The sequence below is a fragment of the Oncorhynchus clarkii genome, chromosome 10, assembly GCF_045791955.1.
Source record: "Oncorhynchus clarkii lewisi isolate Uvic-CL-2024 chromosome 10, UVic_Ocla_1.0, whole genome shotgun sequence".
NCBI lineage: Eukaryota > Metazoa > Chordata > Actinopteri > Salmoniformes > Salmonidae > Oncorhynchus > Oncorhynchus clarkii.
The window spans coordinates 38,843,554-38,861,426 of NC_092156.1; the positions used below are offsets into that span (position 1 = coordinate 38,843,554).

General features: G+C 49.7%; 1 protein-coding gene across 21 annotated transcripts in view; it reads right to left on the reverse strand.

The window, feature by feature from the left end:
* The window catches only part of LOC139418453 (RNA-binding protein Musashi homolog 2-like), a 337,230-nt gene that overhangs the window by 220,615 nt on the left and 98,742 nt on the right, over positions 1 to 17,873 (reverse strand). For all 21 annotated transcript variants that reach the window (XM_071167895.1, XM_071167893.1, XM_071167896.1 and 18 more), the window contains exon 6: positions 2,632 to 2,724. In XM_071167895.1, coding sequence (XP_071023996.1) covers positions 2,632 to 2,724 — 93 coding nt within the window. The remainder of the gene's footprint in view (positions 1 to 2,631; positions 2,725 to 17,873) is intronic.

Sequence of the window (17,873 nt, forward strand, 5' to 3'; positions counted from 1 at the left end):
TTCACTGTGGTCAGGCCCTTCACTGTGGTTAGGATCTTCACTGTGGTTAGGCCCTTCACTGTGGTTAGGCCCTTCACTGTGGTTAGGCCTTTCACTGTTGTTAGGATTTTTACTGTGGTTAGGATTTTCACTGTGGTCAGGCCCTTCACTGTGGTTAGGATCTTCACTGTGGTTAGGATCTTCACTGTGGTTAGGCCCTTCACTGTGGTTAGGATTTTCACTGTGGTTAGGCCCTCTTTTCTGGCCTGGTCTCTATAGTTCTATTGTTATGTCAGGCTGTAATTAATTATGAGGGTGACCACTGGCCCCCTTATTTAATCAAAGGTCTGCTACCAGTTGTTTGCTTCTTGATGGTAAGTGTTTTTAACAGCTGCATGCAATGTAAGAATGATTACAAATCTGCTGATGCAGAGCTCTCACATAATGGCATTATACCAGGAGATAAGTGTTTATTTTGAACACAATCACCCCTAGACCTTTCACGGGATACAGACATACCTGTTACTGGGCCCTTATGTGAACCTAATGCATCAGTCCTACATGAAGCCAGTACAGTACGTTTTGCCCTCAACACACAGACAGTAGACATGGGCTGCCTCAGAGGAACTGAGAGGAGAGATCTTGTCACTGTCAGTCACACGGGGGTATTGGGATGCATGAGAATCAGTCTTTACACACTGATACTGTACTTCAGGCCCATTCATCTGGCTGTCAGCGGCACATTACTCGGACGTATTCAGTGTACTCTGGGTAACACAGTAATACTATGTAGAGCAGGCAGACCTCTCCGAAGTTGTACTGGGGGTTTGGACATGTGCACTTTTACTAATGATGACAGGTGGGACAGTGGGAGAGAGTGATGTATATGAGAGCTGTCAGTTCCCTTCCTCTCCCTGTATCCTACCCTGTCAGAGGCTGAGGGAGGAGAGGAGAGGAGAGGAGAGGAGAGGAGAGGAGAGGAGAGGAGAGGAGAGGAGAGGAGAAAGGAGAGGAGAAAGGAGAAAGAACAGAGAGATATCTTGCCGTAACCACGGTGTGATCACACCACCTGTTTCGAACACCTTATCCCCACAACAACCGCCACCTATGCTGCCTGCCTGCCTGCCCACATCCTGCTAATTGGCCTATGTCGCCTAGACCTGAACACACACACACACATACACAGGTACACAAACGCATGCACCTTGCCCAGTCCACACAAACACAGAGCCGCACCCAAAGACAATTCCCAGGTAGCTAGCCTAGTGTGTTTGCCTGGTACAGAGGAGAATATCTCTCTCTAAGTCTCTCTTTCTCCTTTTCTCTCTCCTCACTAAAGCATTCTAGACATGTACATCCCAGACATCTGAATGATGAGCCCTGCTGCCACTGCTGTGGCCACATCCCCCCTCCTTCCCCCCTTCTCCATCCTTCTGTGGAGGAGAAACTAAATGAATTGGTTGTCTTTCTCCGGGCGACTCCTAAGAGCGCAGCATGTATGGTGATAATGGCGGGTTGCATTGGACAGCCAGGTTATTTAATAAATGGTTGGATGCGTGTCACAGAGGGGATGCAGCGGAACAGACACAGACACCATCAGCCAGCCAGGCAGGCAGAAGAGACAAGCCACTTCCTGCCCACCTCCCCTTCTAATAACACCTAGGCTAACAACTGTGATTTCCTCCCTGTCTGTGACACACACACACACACATGCACACGCACACACACACACAATCAGACTGATTTGTTTGTCTCCTCACAAGTGTTTGAGGATTCCTTAATGAGGTAAAAAAAAAAAAAACTTTGTATAATCAAGTCAATCATGTCATTCAATCAAGTCGACATTTGTGTTGAGCCCTTTTCAGTCTCGATGATTACAACCATGCCCGCTCTGAATTTTTTCTTGCTGTTCCACGCTGCTGGGCTCAGCTATGGCTTCACTGCTACTTCCTCCCCTTGTGAGTCATCTTCTTTTGGAATAACATTCCAGCTAGTGCCCTGGCCTGTGCTCTGCTCCCATACCCAGGAGCTAAATGACCACTGACCATAATTACCATGGAACTACATATCACTGGGGAGTTATGCAGCCGTGTTAAAGGATTTACATACCCATGATTGACTTAACTGGCCATTCAGAAATACAGAGATTATATCACACACAGAGATGAGATGTGCAGTACATGCTCAAAGGACAATTATTGAGGTCAAGTGCTGAGGTGATATTGTAGAGGAAGCATCCTCAGTTTCACACAAGGTGACCTTGAGCGGAAATCTAGTATCAAATCAAATCAAATTGTATTGGTCATATACACAAATTTAACAGATGTTATTGCGGGTGTAGCGAAATGCTTGTGTTCCTAGCTACAACAGTGCAGTATTATCTAACAATACATATGAATATGTATCTGAGTACAGTGGGTGTGTGAAGGCACTATGGATGTAATTCTGCAAATCTCTTGCAGTATGTTTGGCTGCGTATTTGCATGTCCACATCCCCTTCACTCAGAATGGACTGGGAGGTTAGTCATAGACCACAGCCTGGAAACAGCAGCCGAGGACAGTGACAGGGTATGAACACCCTCCAACCCACACTGACATGGTTTGCCAACTGCCAGACCATACAAGGGAGGAACCCACAATGATTCTCCTTACCTTCCCAAACTGTTCAAAATACTGCTTCACATCTTCCACTACCGTGTTGGCTGACAATCCACCCACAAATATTTTCTTTGTTCTTGTGACCATCTGGAGAGAGAAAGGGAGAGAGAAAAGAGATGGGTGATCAGCCTTAAAACGCATCATAACACCTTTAAATGTGAGTCCAAACATAAGATCAGCTCTAGACTGGCCCCTCCATAAGGGATGGAAGAGCAAGGGAGATAAAGCGAGAGAGAAGAGAAAGGAGGGGCCTCTCTATTGTCATGGTGAGACTTCCTTTTGTGGAAGGCATTGTGTACACTCTTAGGAAAAAGGGTTCCACAGGGGGTCTTCGGCTGTCCCCATAGAAGAACCCTTTTGGGTTCCATGTAGAATCCTCTGTGGAAAGGGTTTTACATGGAACCCAAAAGGGTTTTTACCTGGAACCAAAAAGGGGTCTGTAATAGAGAGGACACACAAAGAACCCTTATGGGTTCTAGATAGCAGTTTTTTTTGTTGTCCAAAAGTGTATGAGAGGGACCCTTTTCCCTTGCCTGCTATGAGAGAAAATATAATACTTATTTGGCATGGTCTTTCAGATGTAATGTTGATGCAAACTCTAAAAGCAGCCCCTAAAGGCACTCTCTAACCTCAAAAACAGGCAACAACTCATAGCCGTGCTGCAGCCTGTGGTGAGAATCTGTCAAAGAGGAATGCTTTATTATACATCTAACAATGTCATTTCAGATTGCACTTTACTTTAACAAACACTGCTATCTCTAATCAAAACATATTTCATTTCAACAGGGCAAAACAGAGTGTGGCACAATTAAAGCCTCCATTTCATCGTTTTTAAACGCCACTGACATGTTTGTTTTTGCTCCACAAAACATTAAGGTACTTTACATTTGATCCAAAACACTCAACACTTAAGACAGTCACAAAGAAATACATCATTTATTATTTTTCAAAACACAATTAGCTTGTGCTGGAGGAAGGAATCAGAGTGCATTAAAGCCTCAATTAATTCCAAAGTAGCAGAAATATTAAGGATTATTACCCAAGCCATCAGAAAGGGCAACATGGCACAGCTAAGTGCATCTGCAGCAGAGTGTGCACAGAGCATTTAAAAAACACAAGGAGTTCTGGGGGAAATAGGAAATTGTCACAATAAGATAAACAGTGTTAGAACACTGTTCCTTCTGAGATAACGAACGACTCCAACCTCATTACTCACAAGCTGTTACTGAAATGTCCAGAGAAATGATGGCACTCCTTAACATGGTAGTTCCACACATTCATGTATGCACGAGTGCACACACGCATACATATACATACACACACGCACACACCCCAGCACTCTCTTTTCTCCTCCCGGGCCACAGTTCTCAGGACAGGCCTGCTGGTTTTGACTAGCAGAAGTGACTTTTCGTAACAGTTTAGGAGAACTTACACAACAGGTTAAGATAATTAACGTGGCAGGTTAGGATAATTAGGTAAAGGTTAGGAATAAGGTTAGGGGCTCCCGAGTGGCACAGCGATCTAAGGCACTGCATCTCAGTGCTAGAGGTGTCACTATATACCCTGGTTCGATTCCAGGTTGTGTCACAACCGGCCGTGAATGGGAGTACCATAAGGCGGCGCACAATATGCCCAGGGTCGCCCGGGTTAGGATTTGGCCGGGGTAGGCCATCATTGTAAATAAGAACTTGTTCTTAATTAACTGACTTGCCGAGTGAAATAAAGGTTAAATAAAAAAATAAATGCTAAAATGTAAAAATGGTCCCTTATGCAACTGTAACCTATCCAACTCCAACCAGGCCTGGTCTGAGAACACCCTGCATTTGCACTAATGTGATTCTGCTTCCGGGCCATTAGCATGGAACTCATCCCATTTGTGTGACACCCGGTCACCATGCAAATTGTGGCGGCGGGCTGTTGTGCCGTAGCCCAGGCTGGGGTAATGCAGCTGTATCCTCCCCCTATCTCGTTCCCCCTCCTCCCCAGGCCCTGAGCCTCCAGGGTTATCAGCCCCGCCGTCGTCGCCAGCAACCACAGCCACGGCAGCTGGTGATAAAAGGCTGTGTGGGTATTTATCAACATCACTCACTTTTATCACTGGCAATCTTGGTAATAGAAACACAAGCCAGTGTTCATCTCTGCTAGCCCTCCTACATCTTTTACAGCTGTTTCACCTGCTTCCCTTGATAGATAATCTGACTGTCTTGCCCGGCCATTGTAAGTCATTTTCAGCGAGGGTGCTCCCCCAGCCTGTCTGTAGCCAGTTAAGTTTTTAGCGCTGTCTTTATACTTTCTGACAGGGCTGCCCAAAGGCTGATGGGATTTCTAGAGCCCTGGAACAACGCAATTACTTTCCCTATTTCTCTCTCCACGGTGACAACAGACAACAGGCCTCTCTCGCTTCTTTCTCCTCTCTAGGGAAATGGCTGCAGAGTGTTTGGTGTTTCCACTGAGTGACTAAGGAGGAGGGGGGCTGTGTGTGTGTGTGTGTGTGTGTGTGTGTGTGTGTGTGTGTGTGTGTGTGTGTGTGTGTGTGTGTGTGTGTGTGTGTGTGTGTGTGTGTGTGTGTGTGTGTGTAGAATTCCGGTCAGAACAAACAGGCCAGTTGTAAAAATCCAACAACTCTGACGGCTTGTAGAGCAGAATAAATCTGCATAGAGTAAAACAAAGTGTTGTGAGACTGTTTTCTGGGAGACTAGCAGGACCTAGGGATAAGTTCCCTGTCCATAGGGATCACTGTCAATATGTCCAGCACACCCTGCAGCCAGTCCACAGACATAGAGGACAGAGGGGAGCTGCAACCTTAACTTCCCCCTCAACTCAACATGCATCAGGCCAGGCTGGGGACACCGACTGCAGCCTCCAAGGACACACTTACCCCTGCAATCATCCACGCTGTCTCTGAATGCATTACCAGCTATGATATATTGTGTGATTAGCTCATTTCAAAAGGACTATTCCTAATCTAAAAAGCAGCAGAGAACTCAGATGAGATATGAACTGATTGGTGGGAGGGCAACTCTCAAGTGTGTGTGTGTGTGTGTGTGTGTGTGTGTGTGTGTGCGTGTGTGTGTGTGTGTGTGTGTGTGTGTGTGTGTGTGTGTGTGCGCATACACACTTCCTTGCCTTCTCCCATCCAGTCAGCGCAGGGATTGAGAGGTGGAGGTGATGGAGGGAATTGCAGCTCCTTTTAATAATGTGTTTTAACAGCGAAAGGGACGGCTGTGTAACGGGGAGAGGGGCGGCTGTGTAAGGAGGAAAAGGGCGGCTGTGTAAGGAGGAAAGGGACGGCTGTGTAACGGGGAAAGGGGCGGCTGTGTAAGGGGGAAAGGGGCGGCTGTGTAAGGGGGAAAGGGGCGGCTGTGTAAGGGGGAAAGGGGCGGCTGTGTAAGGGGGAAAGGGGCGGCTGTGTAAGGGGGAAAGGGGCAGCTGTGTAAGGGGGAAAGGGGCGGCTGTGTAAGGGGGAAAGGGACGGCTGTGTAACGGGAAAAGGGGCGGCTGTGTAAGGAGGAAAGGGGCGGCTGTGTAAGGAGGAAAGGGGCGGCTGTGTAAGGGGGAAAGGGGCGGCTGTGTAAGGGGGAAAGGGGCGGCTGTGTAAGGAGGAAAGGGGCGGCTGTGTAAGGAGGAAAGGGGCGGCTGTGTAAGGGGGAAAGGGGCGGCTGTGTAAGGGGGAAAGGGGCGGCTGTGTAAGGAGGAAAGGGGCGGCTGTGTAAGGGGGGAAGGGGCGGCTGTGTAAGGGGGAAAGGGACGGCTGTGTAAGGGGGAAAGGGGCGGCTGTGTAAGGAGGAAAGGGGCGGCTGTGTAAGGGGGAAAGGGGCGGCTGTGTAAGGAGGAAAGGGGCGGCTGTGTAAGGGGGAAAGGGGCGGCTGTGCTGTACTGTTAATACTCAGGGTTTTGTGGACTCAGCGACTGCAGTTAATATGGCAGCCTTTCATTATCTGTATACATTTGAGGAGTTCTATGTGGCTATGAACAGCGGGAAGGGAGACCGGGTCCAGCAGCAGGACTGCTATAAGACATGACAGTTATGAAGATGTATACAGCACAGACAAGCCAGAGCAATTGTTACCTCCAACATTACAGAGAAAGTGGGTCGGCAGATAGCCTTGCAGATAGAGCTTTGGGCCAGTAACCAAATAGTGGTTTGAATACCCGAGTCGACAAGGTGAAAAATATGTTGCCGTAATTTGCTCCAGGGGTGACGTACTACTATGGCTGACCCTGCAAAACAACATATTTCACTGCACCTACCCGGTATGTGACAATATAAAAACATTATCATTAAGATAAATATAGTGTACGCCAGTGGAAAACCAGAATGACAGCACAAAGAGCATATCAAATATTAGATCATTACTTTTTGCACTTACAAAACAGAACAAAGTTCTCGCTCTGAGTTCGACAGGTTTTCAGCTCATTTTTCCAGAGACACAACTAGTGAAGGACACTGACAAGCTGAGAAGGTTACTACTATGTTTCCTGCAGAACCTGCAAGTTCAGTTATGATGTTGAGACAAATCCCTTGTAGGAGAGGAGGTGAGCCCATCCTCCCTGTAGGCTAGTCCGCCCCAGCTTCTCACCGACCAGGGAGGCCCTGTAGTGTTTTGTTCTCCCAGAGCCCCGTGTCCCCACGAGTCTATATACTGATCTACTACAGTCAACTACACAGGGCAGTGTGATGGGTAAATACCTCTCTACCATGGCCAGGGTTTAACCCTCCGCTTCCCCAATCAACTGGATACACCAAGGCACCACAACAAAGACAAGTCTCATTTGTCACCACAATTTCCTTATCTGAAAAATGGACACTCCAATATTCATCTAAGATACCCTGTATCAAATCCAAATCAAATCAAATGTTATTGGTCACATACACATGGTTAGCAGATGTTATTGCAAGTGTAGCGAAATGCTTGTGCTTCTAGTTCCGACAGTGCAGCAATATCTAACAAGTAATATCTAACAATTCCACAACAAATACCTAATGGAATAAAGAATGGAATGGAATAAGAATATATAAATATAAATGGATGAGCAATGACAGAGCGGCATAGGCTAAGATGCAATAAGATCAAAGTAGACTATAAACGCCAGAGGTTTCTCAAGGCAGTCTTGGTCCAGAGCACAGCTGCAGTAGCAGCAAGGCTCAGAGGAGGTCTGATAGTGAGGGGTTAAAGCTGGGGAGGGAGCCCCTCACTCTCCGCTCCATCCTCTCCATCAAACCCTTAGGGCCCAGGCTTAGCATCAACAGCACCACTTGATACTGCCATGCTCCTGATTAACTGAAACAGCGTTTGTTGACAACTGATTTTTTAGCCAGGTAACTTTGACTATTTTCTAAAATAAGGACACTTGTCTGACAACAAGCAATCCAGGCTAAAGCCCTTGCTTGATAAGAAAGCTACCCCCCCCCCCCCCCCCATCCTTAATCACAGACAGTCTTGTGTACCAGCCATGATTATTTCCAAAGCTAGCTGATTACACCGCCAGCAACAACCCACTATAGGAGACCCCCCCCCGATGAGTGCTTAGACTCCCCATCCCCACTCCCACCCCAGCCCCCTCTCACCCCAGTGTCTAAGATCACATAGCCAGCTCTGATTACAGGGTATGGTCCCCTCATCATAGTCCAGAGCCTCTCAAGGCTACAGCTCACAGCCACCGGGAGGGGGAGAAATCATCCCAGGAAGTTGTGTGTCATTTCTCATGATAAGAGATAGCGGAACACATAAAATAGAAAGGCCCCCGTAGCAGTTAGTTGATTTTAGCTCCGATTCATCTAATGGTAACAGGGAGATTACTGGCATGGGGAGAGACGTCGACTGGCCTTGTTGATGAGCGAGCGGGTGAGAGCACAGAGAGCATCTGTCAGAGCAGTGTAGACCTGATCAAAGCCCTCAGCCCTGGGGACACATAAACACTCAAAACTCTGTTACACCATGGCCAGCCCAGATAAATATGACATCTGTTCTGTCTGACGACGAATTCGTGCAGAATATGTACTACTGCCGACTATATCAATAAAAGCTTTGTTTAATGTGTGAGTGCATTATGAAAGGAAGAGAGAGAGAGAGAAAGTGAATGAACGACAGAAAGATCGAGAAATGGGACAAGAAGCAGTAAGTGTGAATTGTCCTGTGCTAGTGTTCTGTAGCTAGGAGAGAGGTCAGGATAAAGAGGGAGCATTGGGCCAAGCTTCTCCTCTCTCCTCCTGAACTTTTTAGAACTGGTCCAATCTCAGCTCTAGTGTGCATAAATAGATGACTAATTTGATAATTACAATACAATTAGGGCTGAGGAGATGAGAGAGGGATAGATGCTTAGCGCAAATGCGGACTGACAGGCCCAAGAACTCAAGCCCGGGATTACACCAGCCATTTGCACAAGGACAGCAAACAAGTGCTGCCACAGATAGGCTGGGACGAGAGAGAGAGGCTGTTAAGCGCAGGGCGCAGGCTAATGAAAGGCCTGGATCCAACTAGTAAAGACCTTTTCAAGCCCCGGTGCAATCAGCAATCTGATGCCAAAGCTTCAGGCCAGCCACCTACTGGATCAAACTGCAATGCTGCTGCTCTACCAAGTCATTCAGCATTTTGGCTGTTCCAAAATGTGCTTTTGAATAAGCGGGTGGGGGGCTAATGATGTGAGCTGTTGTTGTTGTTCACACAGGGAAAGTGATGAGAGTCTCAGGGAGGGAGAGCAGTGTGGAGGCTGAGGGTGACACTGTGATTTAGTGCTTGAGAGAGGCCGCTGTGTGTAGATGGCGCTTTCTGAAAATGTAACGTTGTGTAGTAAACATGGTGAGGTATGGCCCAGGTCTCCTTTTAATCTGACGGATTAGCTGTACTTCACACTCTGCCTGTACAGTTATGAAGATGGATAGGAGCAGCTTATGGCTGATGATAGGACCCTGGAGATGCATGGGCTCATACTCAACCAGAACATTCTCACCGCATTCCAATGAGCCCCTGTGTGATTAGTAAAACATTAGCATCCCAATAACAGGCAAGTAAGACGAAGCGGCCAAATCCAGAATGACTCTTAAGAGCTGTTCTGAAATATGAATGTTATGCTAATGAGATTCTTGCTTACGGACATATCTTGAGTACTTGAGCAAGGGGAGTTATAACCATTTAACAAATTACCTAGACAATGAGGCTCGGAGCCGTATACTAAAGAGACTGGGTATCTCTGCACCCTGACTTCCTTTACTGGCTATGCCTGTTAGGTAGCACAGCATGTCATGTGTCTTCAGAGTACAGAGAGAACAGTCTGGTTATTATTTGTAATTTTGAATTAATCTTTTAATGATGCACTTAAAACAAATATTCTAAACTGGCTGGCTGAGAAACTAACCTTGTTGCCAGTCTATTTAGCTAACATTCCAGTCATTGTACTCCATGACATGTGCCAAAGACATTGTGACAATTTCCCACGTGACATGGAGTACAAGGAGTGTATTGTTAGCTGAAACAGACTGGAACCAGGCTACTGAGAAGCATGACAGACTAAGGGACTAGGACAGTAGGTAGGCTAAGAGAGATAGCACACTCCAGACCCCATGTCAGACCCCATGTCAGACCCCACGTCAAACCCCACGTCAGACCCCACGTCAGACCGAATGTCAGTCCCACATCAAACCCCATTCAGACCCCACGTCAGACCCCACGTCACAGACCCCCTGTCAGACCCCATGTTAGACCACACGACAGACCCCATGTCAGACCCCATGTCAGACCGAATGTCAGTCCCACGACAGACCCCATGTCAGACCCCATGTCAGACCCCATGTCAGACCCCATGTCAGACCGAATCTCAGACTCCATGTCAGACCCTGTGTCAAACCCCTTGCCAGCGACAGTGTCCTGGACCCCTTTCCCTCCCTGGCCCTGCCGTGTCAAACCCCATGTCGGCGACAGTGTCCTGGACCCCTTTCCCTCCCTGGCCCTGCCGTGTCAAACCCCATGTCGGCGACAGTGTCCTGGACCCCTTTCCCTCCCTGGCCCTGCCGTGTCAAACCCCATGTCGGCGACAGTGTCCTGGACCCCTTTCCCTCCCTGGCCCTGCCGTGTCAAACCCCATGTCGGCGACAGTGTCCTGGACCCCTTTCCCTCCCTGGCCCTGCCGTGTCAAACCCCATGTCGGCGACAGTGTCCTGGACCCCTTTCCCTCCCTGGCCCTGCCGTGTCAAACCCCATGTCGGCGACAGTGTCCTGGACCCCTTTCCCTCCCTGGCCCTGCCGTGTCAAACCCCATGTCGGCGACAGTGTCCTGGACCCCTTTCCCTCCCTGGCCCTGCCGTGTCAAACCCCATGTCGGCGACAGTGTCCTGGACCCCTTTCCCTCCCTGGCCCTGCCGTGTCAAACCCCATGTCGGCGACAGTGTCCTGGACCCCTTTCCCTCCCTGGCCCTGCCGTGTCAAACCCCATGTCGGCGACAGTGTCCTGGACCCCTTTCCCTCCCTGGCCCTGCCGTGTCAAACCCCATGTCGGCGACAGTGTCCTGGACCCCTTTCCCTCCCTGGCCCTGCCGTGTCAAACCCCATGTCGGCGACAGTGTCCTGGACCCCTTTCCCTCCCTGGCCCTGCCGTGTCAAACCCCATGTCGGCGACAGTGTCCTGGACCCCTTTCCCTCCCTGGCCCTGCCGTGTCAAACCCCATGTCGGCGACAGTGTCCTGGACCCCTTTCCCTCCCTGGCCCTGCCGTGTCAAACCCCATGTCGGCGACAGTGTCCTGGACCCCTTTCCCTCCCTGGCCCTGCCGTGTCAAACCCCATGTCGGCGACAGTGTCCTGGACCCCTTTCCCTCCCTGGCCCTGCCGTGTCAAACCCCATGTCGGCGACAGTGTCCTGGACCCCTTTCCCTCCCTGGCCCTGCCGTGTCAAACCCCATGTCGGCGACAGTGTCCTGGACCCCTTTCCCTCCCTGGCCCTGCCGTGTCAAACCCCATGTCGGCGACAGTGTCCTGGACCCCTTTCCCTCCGTGGCCCTGCCGTGTCAAACCCCATGTCGGCGACAGTGTCCTGGACCCCTTTCCCTCCCTGGCCCTGCCGTGTCAAACCCCATGTCGGCGACAGTGTCCTGGACCCCTTTCCCTCCCTGGCCCTGCCGTGTCAAACCCCATGTCGGCGACAGTGTCCTGGACCCCTTTCCCTCCCTGGCCCTGCCGTGTCAAACCCCATGTCGGCGACAGTGTCCTGGACCCCTTTCCCTCCCTGGCCCTGCCGTGTCAAACCCCATGTCGGCGACAGTGTCCTGGACCCCTTTCCCTCCCTGGCCCTGCCGTGTCAAACCCCATGTCGGCGACAGTGTCCTGGACCCCTTTCCCTCCCTGGCCCTGCCGTGTCAAACCCCATGTCGGCGACAGTGTCCTGGACCCCTTTCCCTCCCTGGCCCTTCCGTGTCAAACCCCATGTCGGCGACAGTGTCCTGGACCCCTTTCCCTCCCTGGCCCTGCCGTGTCAAACCCCATGTCGGCGACAGTGTCCTGGACCCCTTTCCCTCCCTGGCCCTGCCGTGTCAAACCCCATGTCGGCGACAGTGTCCTGGACCCCTTTCCCTCCCTGGCCCTGCCGTGTCAAACCCCATGTCGGCGACAGTGTCCTGGACCCCTTTCCCTCCCTGGCCCTGCCGTGTCAAACCCCATGTCGGCGACAGTGTCCTGGACCCCTTTCCCTCCCTGGCCCTGCCGTGTCAAACCCCATGTCGGCGACAGTGTCCTGGACCCCTTTCCCTCCCTGGCCCTGCCGTGTCAAACCCCATGTCGGCGACAGTGTCCTGGACCCCTTTCCCTCCCTGGCCCTGCCGTGTCAAACCCCATGTCGGCGACAGTGTCCTGGACCCCTTTCCCTCCCTGGCCCTGCCGTGTCAAACCCCATGTCGGCGACAGTGTCCTGGACCCCTTTCCCTCCGTGGCCCTGCCGTGTCAAACCCCATGTCGGCGACAGTGTCCTGGACCCCTTTCCCTCCCTGGCCCTGCCGTGTCAAACCCCATGTCGGCGACAGTGTCCTGGACCCCTTTCCCTCCCTGGCCCTGCCGTGTCAAACCCCATGTCGGCGACAGTGTCCTGGACCCCTTTCCCTCCCTGGCCCTGCCGTGTCAAACCCCATGTCGGCGACAGTGTCCTGGACCCCTTTCCCTCCCTGGCCCTGCCGTGTCAAACCCCATGTCGGCGACAGTGTCCTGGACCCCTTTCCCTCCCTGGCCCTGCCGTGTCAAACCCCATGTCGGCGACAGTGTCCTGGACCCCTTTCCCTCCCTGGCCCTGCCGTGTCAAACCCCATGTCGGCGACAGTGTCCTGGACCCCTTTCCCTCCCTGGCCCTTCCGTGTCAAACCCCATGTCGGCGACAGTGTCCTGGACCCCTTTCCCTCCCTGGCCCTGCCGTGTCAAACCCCATGTCGGCGACAGTGTCCTGGACCCCTTTCCCTCCCTGGCCCTGCCGTGTCAAACCCCATGTCGGCGACAGTGTCCTGGACCCCTTTCCCTCCCTGGCCCTGCCGTGTCAAACCCCATGTCGGCGACAGTGTCCTGGACCCCTTTCCCTCCCTGGCCCTGCCGTGTCAAACCCCATGTCGGCGACAGTGTCCTGGACCCCTTTCCCTCCCTGGCCCTGCCGTGTCAAACCCCATGTCGGCGACAGTGTCCTGGACCTCTTTCCCTCCCTGGCCCTGCCGTGTCAAACCCCATGTCGGCGACAGTGTCCTGGACCCCTTTCCCTCCCTGGCCCTGCTGTGTCAAACCCCATGTCGGCGACAGTGTCCTGGACCTCTTTCCCTCCCTGGCCCTGCCGTGTCAAACTCCGGCGTTGAGCGCATTTTACGTCGGACGTACAGTTACAACCCACTTACGACCAACTGGTGCAAACGGCCCCTGAGGACTCAAGCACCACAGCAGCATTGTCTTACGTAAAAGAGCTTTGCTGCATTGCGTAGGAGTGACGCCACCTGACGTAAGACAAAGCTACAGCAGAGCACTGCAGCCTCTGCAGGCTATAGCGGTTATAGCCATTACACTGCCTGATTAGCCTGATTGACGATTACGTTTAGACCTAGGCATCATGTTGCGAAGTGTACAGATATTAACAGAAACACCATCAGGACACACAGTAAAGAATGCTTAGTGATGTGCAACAGTACGCGCTGAGTAGCCCCTAGCCAGGCAGGGCAGGTGCCCCAGACAGAGGCCCCTACTGCCCCTTGTTTCCACCCAGATGTGGGCCATGTTCCAGGGCCAGTGATACAATACTACATAGAGTGCCAGTGCCCTTCTCTAACTGCACCAGCATGAAACAACACCCTGCAGAGGGAGAGAGCGAGATAGGCAGGATCAGGGGTTGTCAGCTCTCTGACTGACCCCTACATTAATTGGTATTTTGTTTCACTGGACCTCCATCCCTCACTGTAAACTGCCTGTCAATCTGCCCCAACCCCCAGCCCCTGTCAGCCCTTGGCCCAGCGCCATCCTGAGGGTGGCCTGGAGAGCGGGCCACCTAGGCCAGATCCGGACTCTCTCTAACAAGCTGCCTTATAGGCTGGAGAACAGAGGTCCCGAGCTACACACCACTTCTACCCTTGTGTGAGGAAGGGAGGGAAGGAGCCTGTAATAAATCATGCGATATGATTTGTGCTCATTTGTGCTTTGACAATTTCAGAAAAAAAGAAACAACATTTCAGAGAAATAGGCTCTATTCTGTAAGCAAAAATGTTTTTGATAAAAACACTCTAACCTGATTTGACTGTAAATCATTTGTGACTTAAAACCATAATGGCTGGGTGAGTTAATAGTCTTCGTCATAAACAGACATTTAAACATGGAACGATTAGTCAGTGCAATAACATAAGCTATCTCTTCTGCTGCCTATGGATCTGCAATATAAACGCCGCTGCCACAGCAAAGCAACTCCCACCCAGTAGTGTCACTTTCTGACTACTTCACTTCTCACAACTGCTGTAGGAGAATGTTCTCTCATGTGTCCCCCATATGACATTGATACGACAGAACATTTACTTCAGAAAAAACCTTCTTGCCTTACCACTGTTGCTAAGGAGTAGGGGAAAAAAAACAACAACCAGGGGATTAACTTCCAATTACGACAATGGTTCTTGTGACAACCCCCCCCACCCCCCACAGCCCAGGATGGAGCTGTGCAGTGTAGCAAGAAGTACTGCAGCTGCTCTGCCTCTGGGGGCCAGGGACAGATGAGCAACAAAACTATGGCAACAGCAGGAGCAGAGCAGAGGAACAAGAGAGAAGAGGAGAAAGGAAAACAGCTTCCACTTCTCCAACTCTCTCTCGCTCGCCCCTCTCACTCTCTTTCGCATTCCCTCTCTATTTTCCATACTCTCGCTCTCCCCCCCCTCTCTCCCTCTCCCTCCCTCCTTCTCTCTCTTCCTCCACCCTACCCTGTTCATTCTTCCTCACTAGCATCAATATGTGGCTTGCTAAGGTAATGTCTAAGGGGGTCCTTTGCAGCGTTTCCATTTCACATATTCCAAACCGGTTGACCCAGGTATATCTCTGAGGTCACACTGATCCTAGGTCTGTGAACATTACTTTAGTCTTATACTTATATAAAGAAGAGACAATAATAAAAACGACAGAGAAAAGCACTGAAGGAAGACAGAGAAAAGAGGGGTAATGTTAGTGTCAAGGGGGGAGTGGTTGGGTTGAGCTAAAGTGGTAAGTTGAGCCACTCTTGTTTCGAGGAAACCATACATAAAATTAATTATTTGAACAAATATTTAGGAAGAGGTCCTTATTTCATGAAGTTTGTAAAGGAAGAAACCTCATAGAAAAAGTGGTAAGCAAGTTAGGTCCAAAAAATAATTTTCACAAAGTCAAATTAATCTATTGTGTTATAGGTTTCATGATGCTTGTACTGTATCTAAACCAATGTAGATAGTTTTATATATCAGTTGGGGTCTCTATAAGATACATTATGAGGTCCTAAATGTAGCATGAAAGGGCATCCTTGTAGCTATATGGGCTAATATAGCCAAAATGTTTGCCTTGGGGTAAGTTGAGCCAATGGCCACCATTTTTTTTGCAATGTGTCATGCATATCCAGGGTTTTTCTGCCATTGAAATTGTTGGGCGGAGCAGCTACTGTAAGCATTTTTTCGGTAGCCTAGAATAGTAGGAAATGTGATTTAAAATTGTAACATTTTCTCTCAGCTGCATGGTAAAATGTGTAGAATTTCAGTAAATTTGCTTTAAAACTGCAAAAATGTCTCTCAGCTCCATGGAAAAAATTGTAGAATTGCAGGAATTTAAAATTCTAACATGTAGGGCTTCCCGAGTGGCACTGCGGTCTAAGGAACTGCATCGCAGTGCTATAGGCATCACTACAGACCCAGGTTCGATTCAGCGCTGTATCACAACCAGCCGTGATCGGGAGTCCCATAGGGCGGCGCATAATTGGCCAAGTGTCATATGGTTTAGGGGAGGGTTTGGCCGGGGGGGCTTTACTTGGCTCATCGCGCTCTAGCGACTCCTTGTGGTAGGCCAGGCGGCTGCAGGCTGATCCCTGGTCGCCAGTTGAACGGTGTTTCCTCCAACACATTGGTGCGGCTGGCTTCCGGGTTAAGCGGGCCGGTGTTAAGAAGCGCGGTTTGGTGGGTCATGTTTCAGAGGACGCATGACTCGACCTTCGCCTCCCGAGCCCGTTCGGGAGTTGCAGCAATAAGACAAGATCGAAATTGGGGAGAAAAAGGGTGTAAAATGTCACACCCCTGTCACGCCTACCACCTAAGCCCCTATTTGATCAAGAGTGAATATGAACTCAATGTGCATTTTTATTGTTACAGAGCAGACATCATCATGCCCCATGTATACAAATGAAAAACAAGCAGGGGTCTAGCCCCCTTGAGGTTCTTGAGAGAGCAGTCAAGGAAGTGAGACAAGTGAACAGTGGCGGCCCGCCCATTAGGGCGTTAGAGGTGGCACCCCACTTGTGATTGGTCAAGGTACAAAAAAATCTAGATATTTAAAAAAATATATTGTTCAAAACAAGTTACTTATTACTCTGCCCCTTAGTGAATCTGCTAGCAGCAACAGATGAAGGTGAACTGCCCAATGAAATTTCAGGATTTCATAGCATAAACAGCACAAAGTAAATGGACAGTCCTGGGGCATTCAAATGTGCGCTCAGTCAGAACTTCTAGGTCTGCTCTCCCTCTCAATGAGTCTCTCGCGTCAAACGGCCTACTTCCACAAGTGAGACTAGATCTGCTCTATCATGTACAAATGGCGCTATAGCAAAAAAGCTAATTGTAATTAACTTGTAAATAAATAATCATAACAGTCATGGGAGCCTGGGACCTGATAAACCAGACATCAACATCCAACAAGAGTTGAAGGACAGAGGGATACACTAGCTAGAACCTTCTCAGCGCAGATCTGGTAGGACAAAAAGCATGGCCAATTGTGTTTCCCCCCCATGTTGTTCAGCAGGTTCTACTGTAGGTGACAGGGGAACAGCATAAAACCTGGTGTATCACAAAACATGATCGTATTAATTAGCCAGCTACAGTCATTTTGAGAAACACTGAGAAATAGTTTGGTAGATGTCTGGGTCAAAATAACCAGTTATCTACCTTTGATAAGCAGCTAGCTACCTATAGCTACTTTAGCTAGTAGCTTGCTACTGTAGCTTGTTAGCGCCCATGCCAATTTCAAGTCTATCTATACTAATATCTGACTAACTCGGAAATATGAAGTTATTTCAGAATCAACGTTAACTGACTAGTGCATCATGCTTTGTGACATTATGTTAGATATCCTTAGCTGGATCATGTATTTTCACTTATTGCATCTGCATGCATGCTTTGTTCGTTTGTTTGTGAGCTGGCTGCTCATTCTAAATAGTATCATCGAATCTGTTCAAAACAGTGGCAGCAGGTGCAGCAGTGTTCATTCAGTGAAATAGGTGTATTTATGGTGTTGTTCAAATGCACAGATAGCTTTATATATCTTCTCAAAGAAACTACCGGTAGTTCGAAAACTTGGCATCATAAATCTGTCATGTTGCTTTGTTGACAACTCCAACCACCACCACCCCAACCTCCCTGAAGTCCATTCGAGCAGCAGCAAGGGATGAAAGAATTTACTGAATGACACTGAATAGGTACATTGTACCTGAGTGAAAGAGAGGCTATGATAGAGTAGCAGAGACACACAAGGTCTTATCTGATGACATGGAGTCTGAGTTTGCTAAATCTTGTGGACAAGTT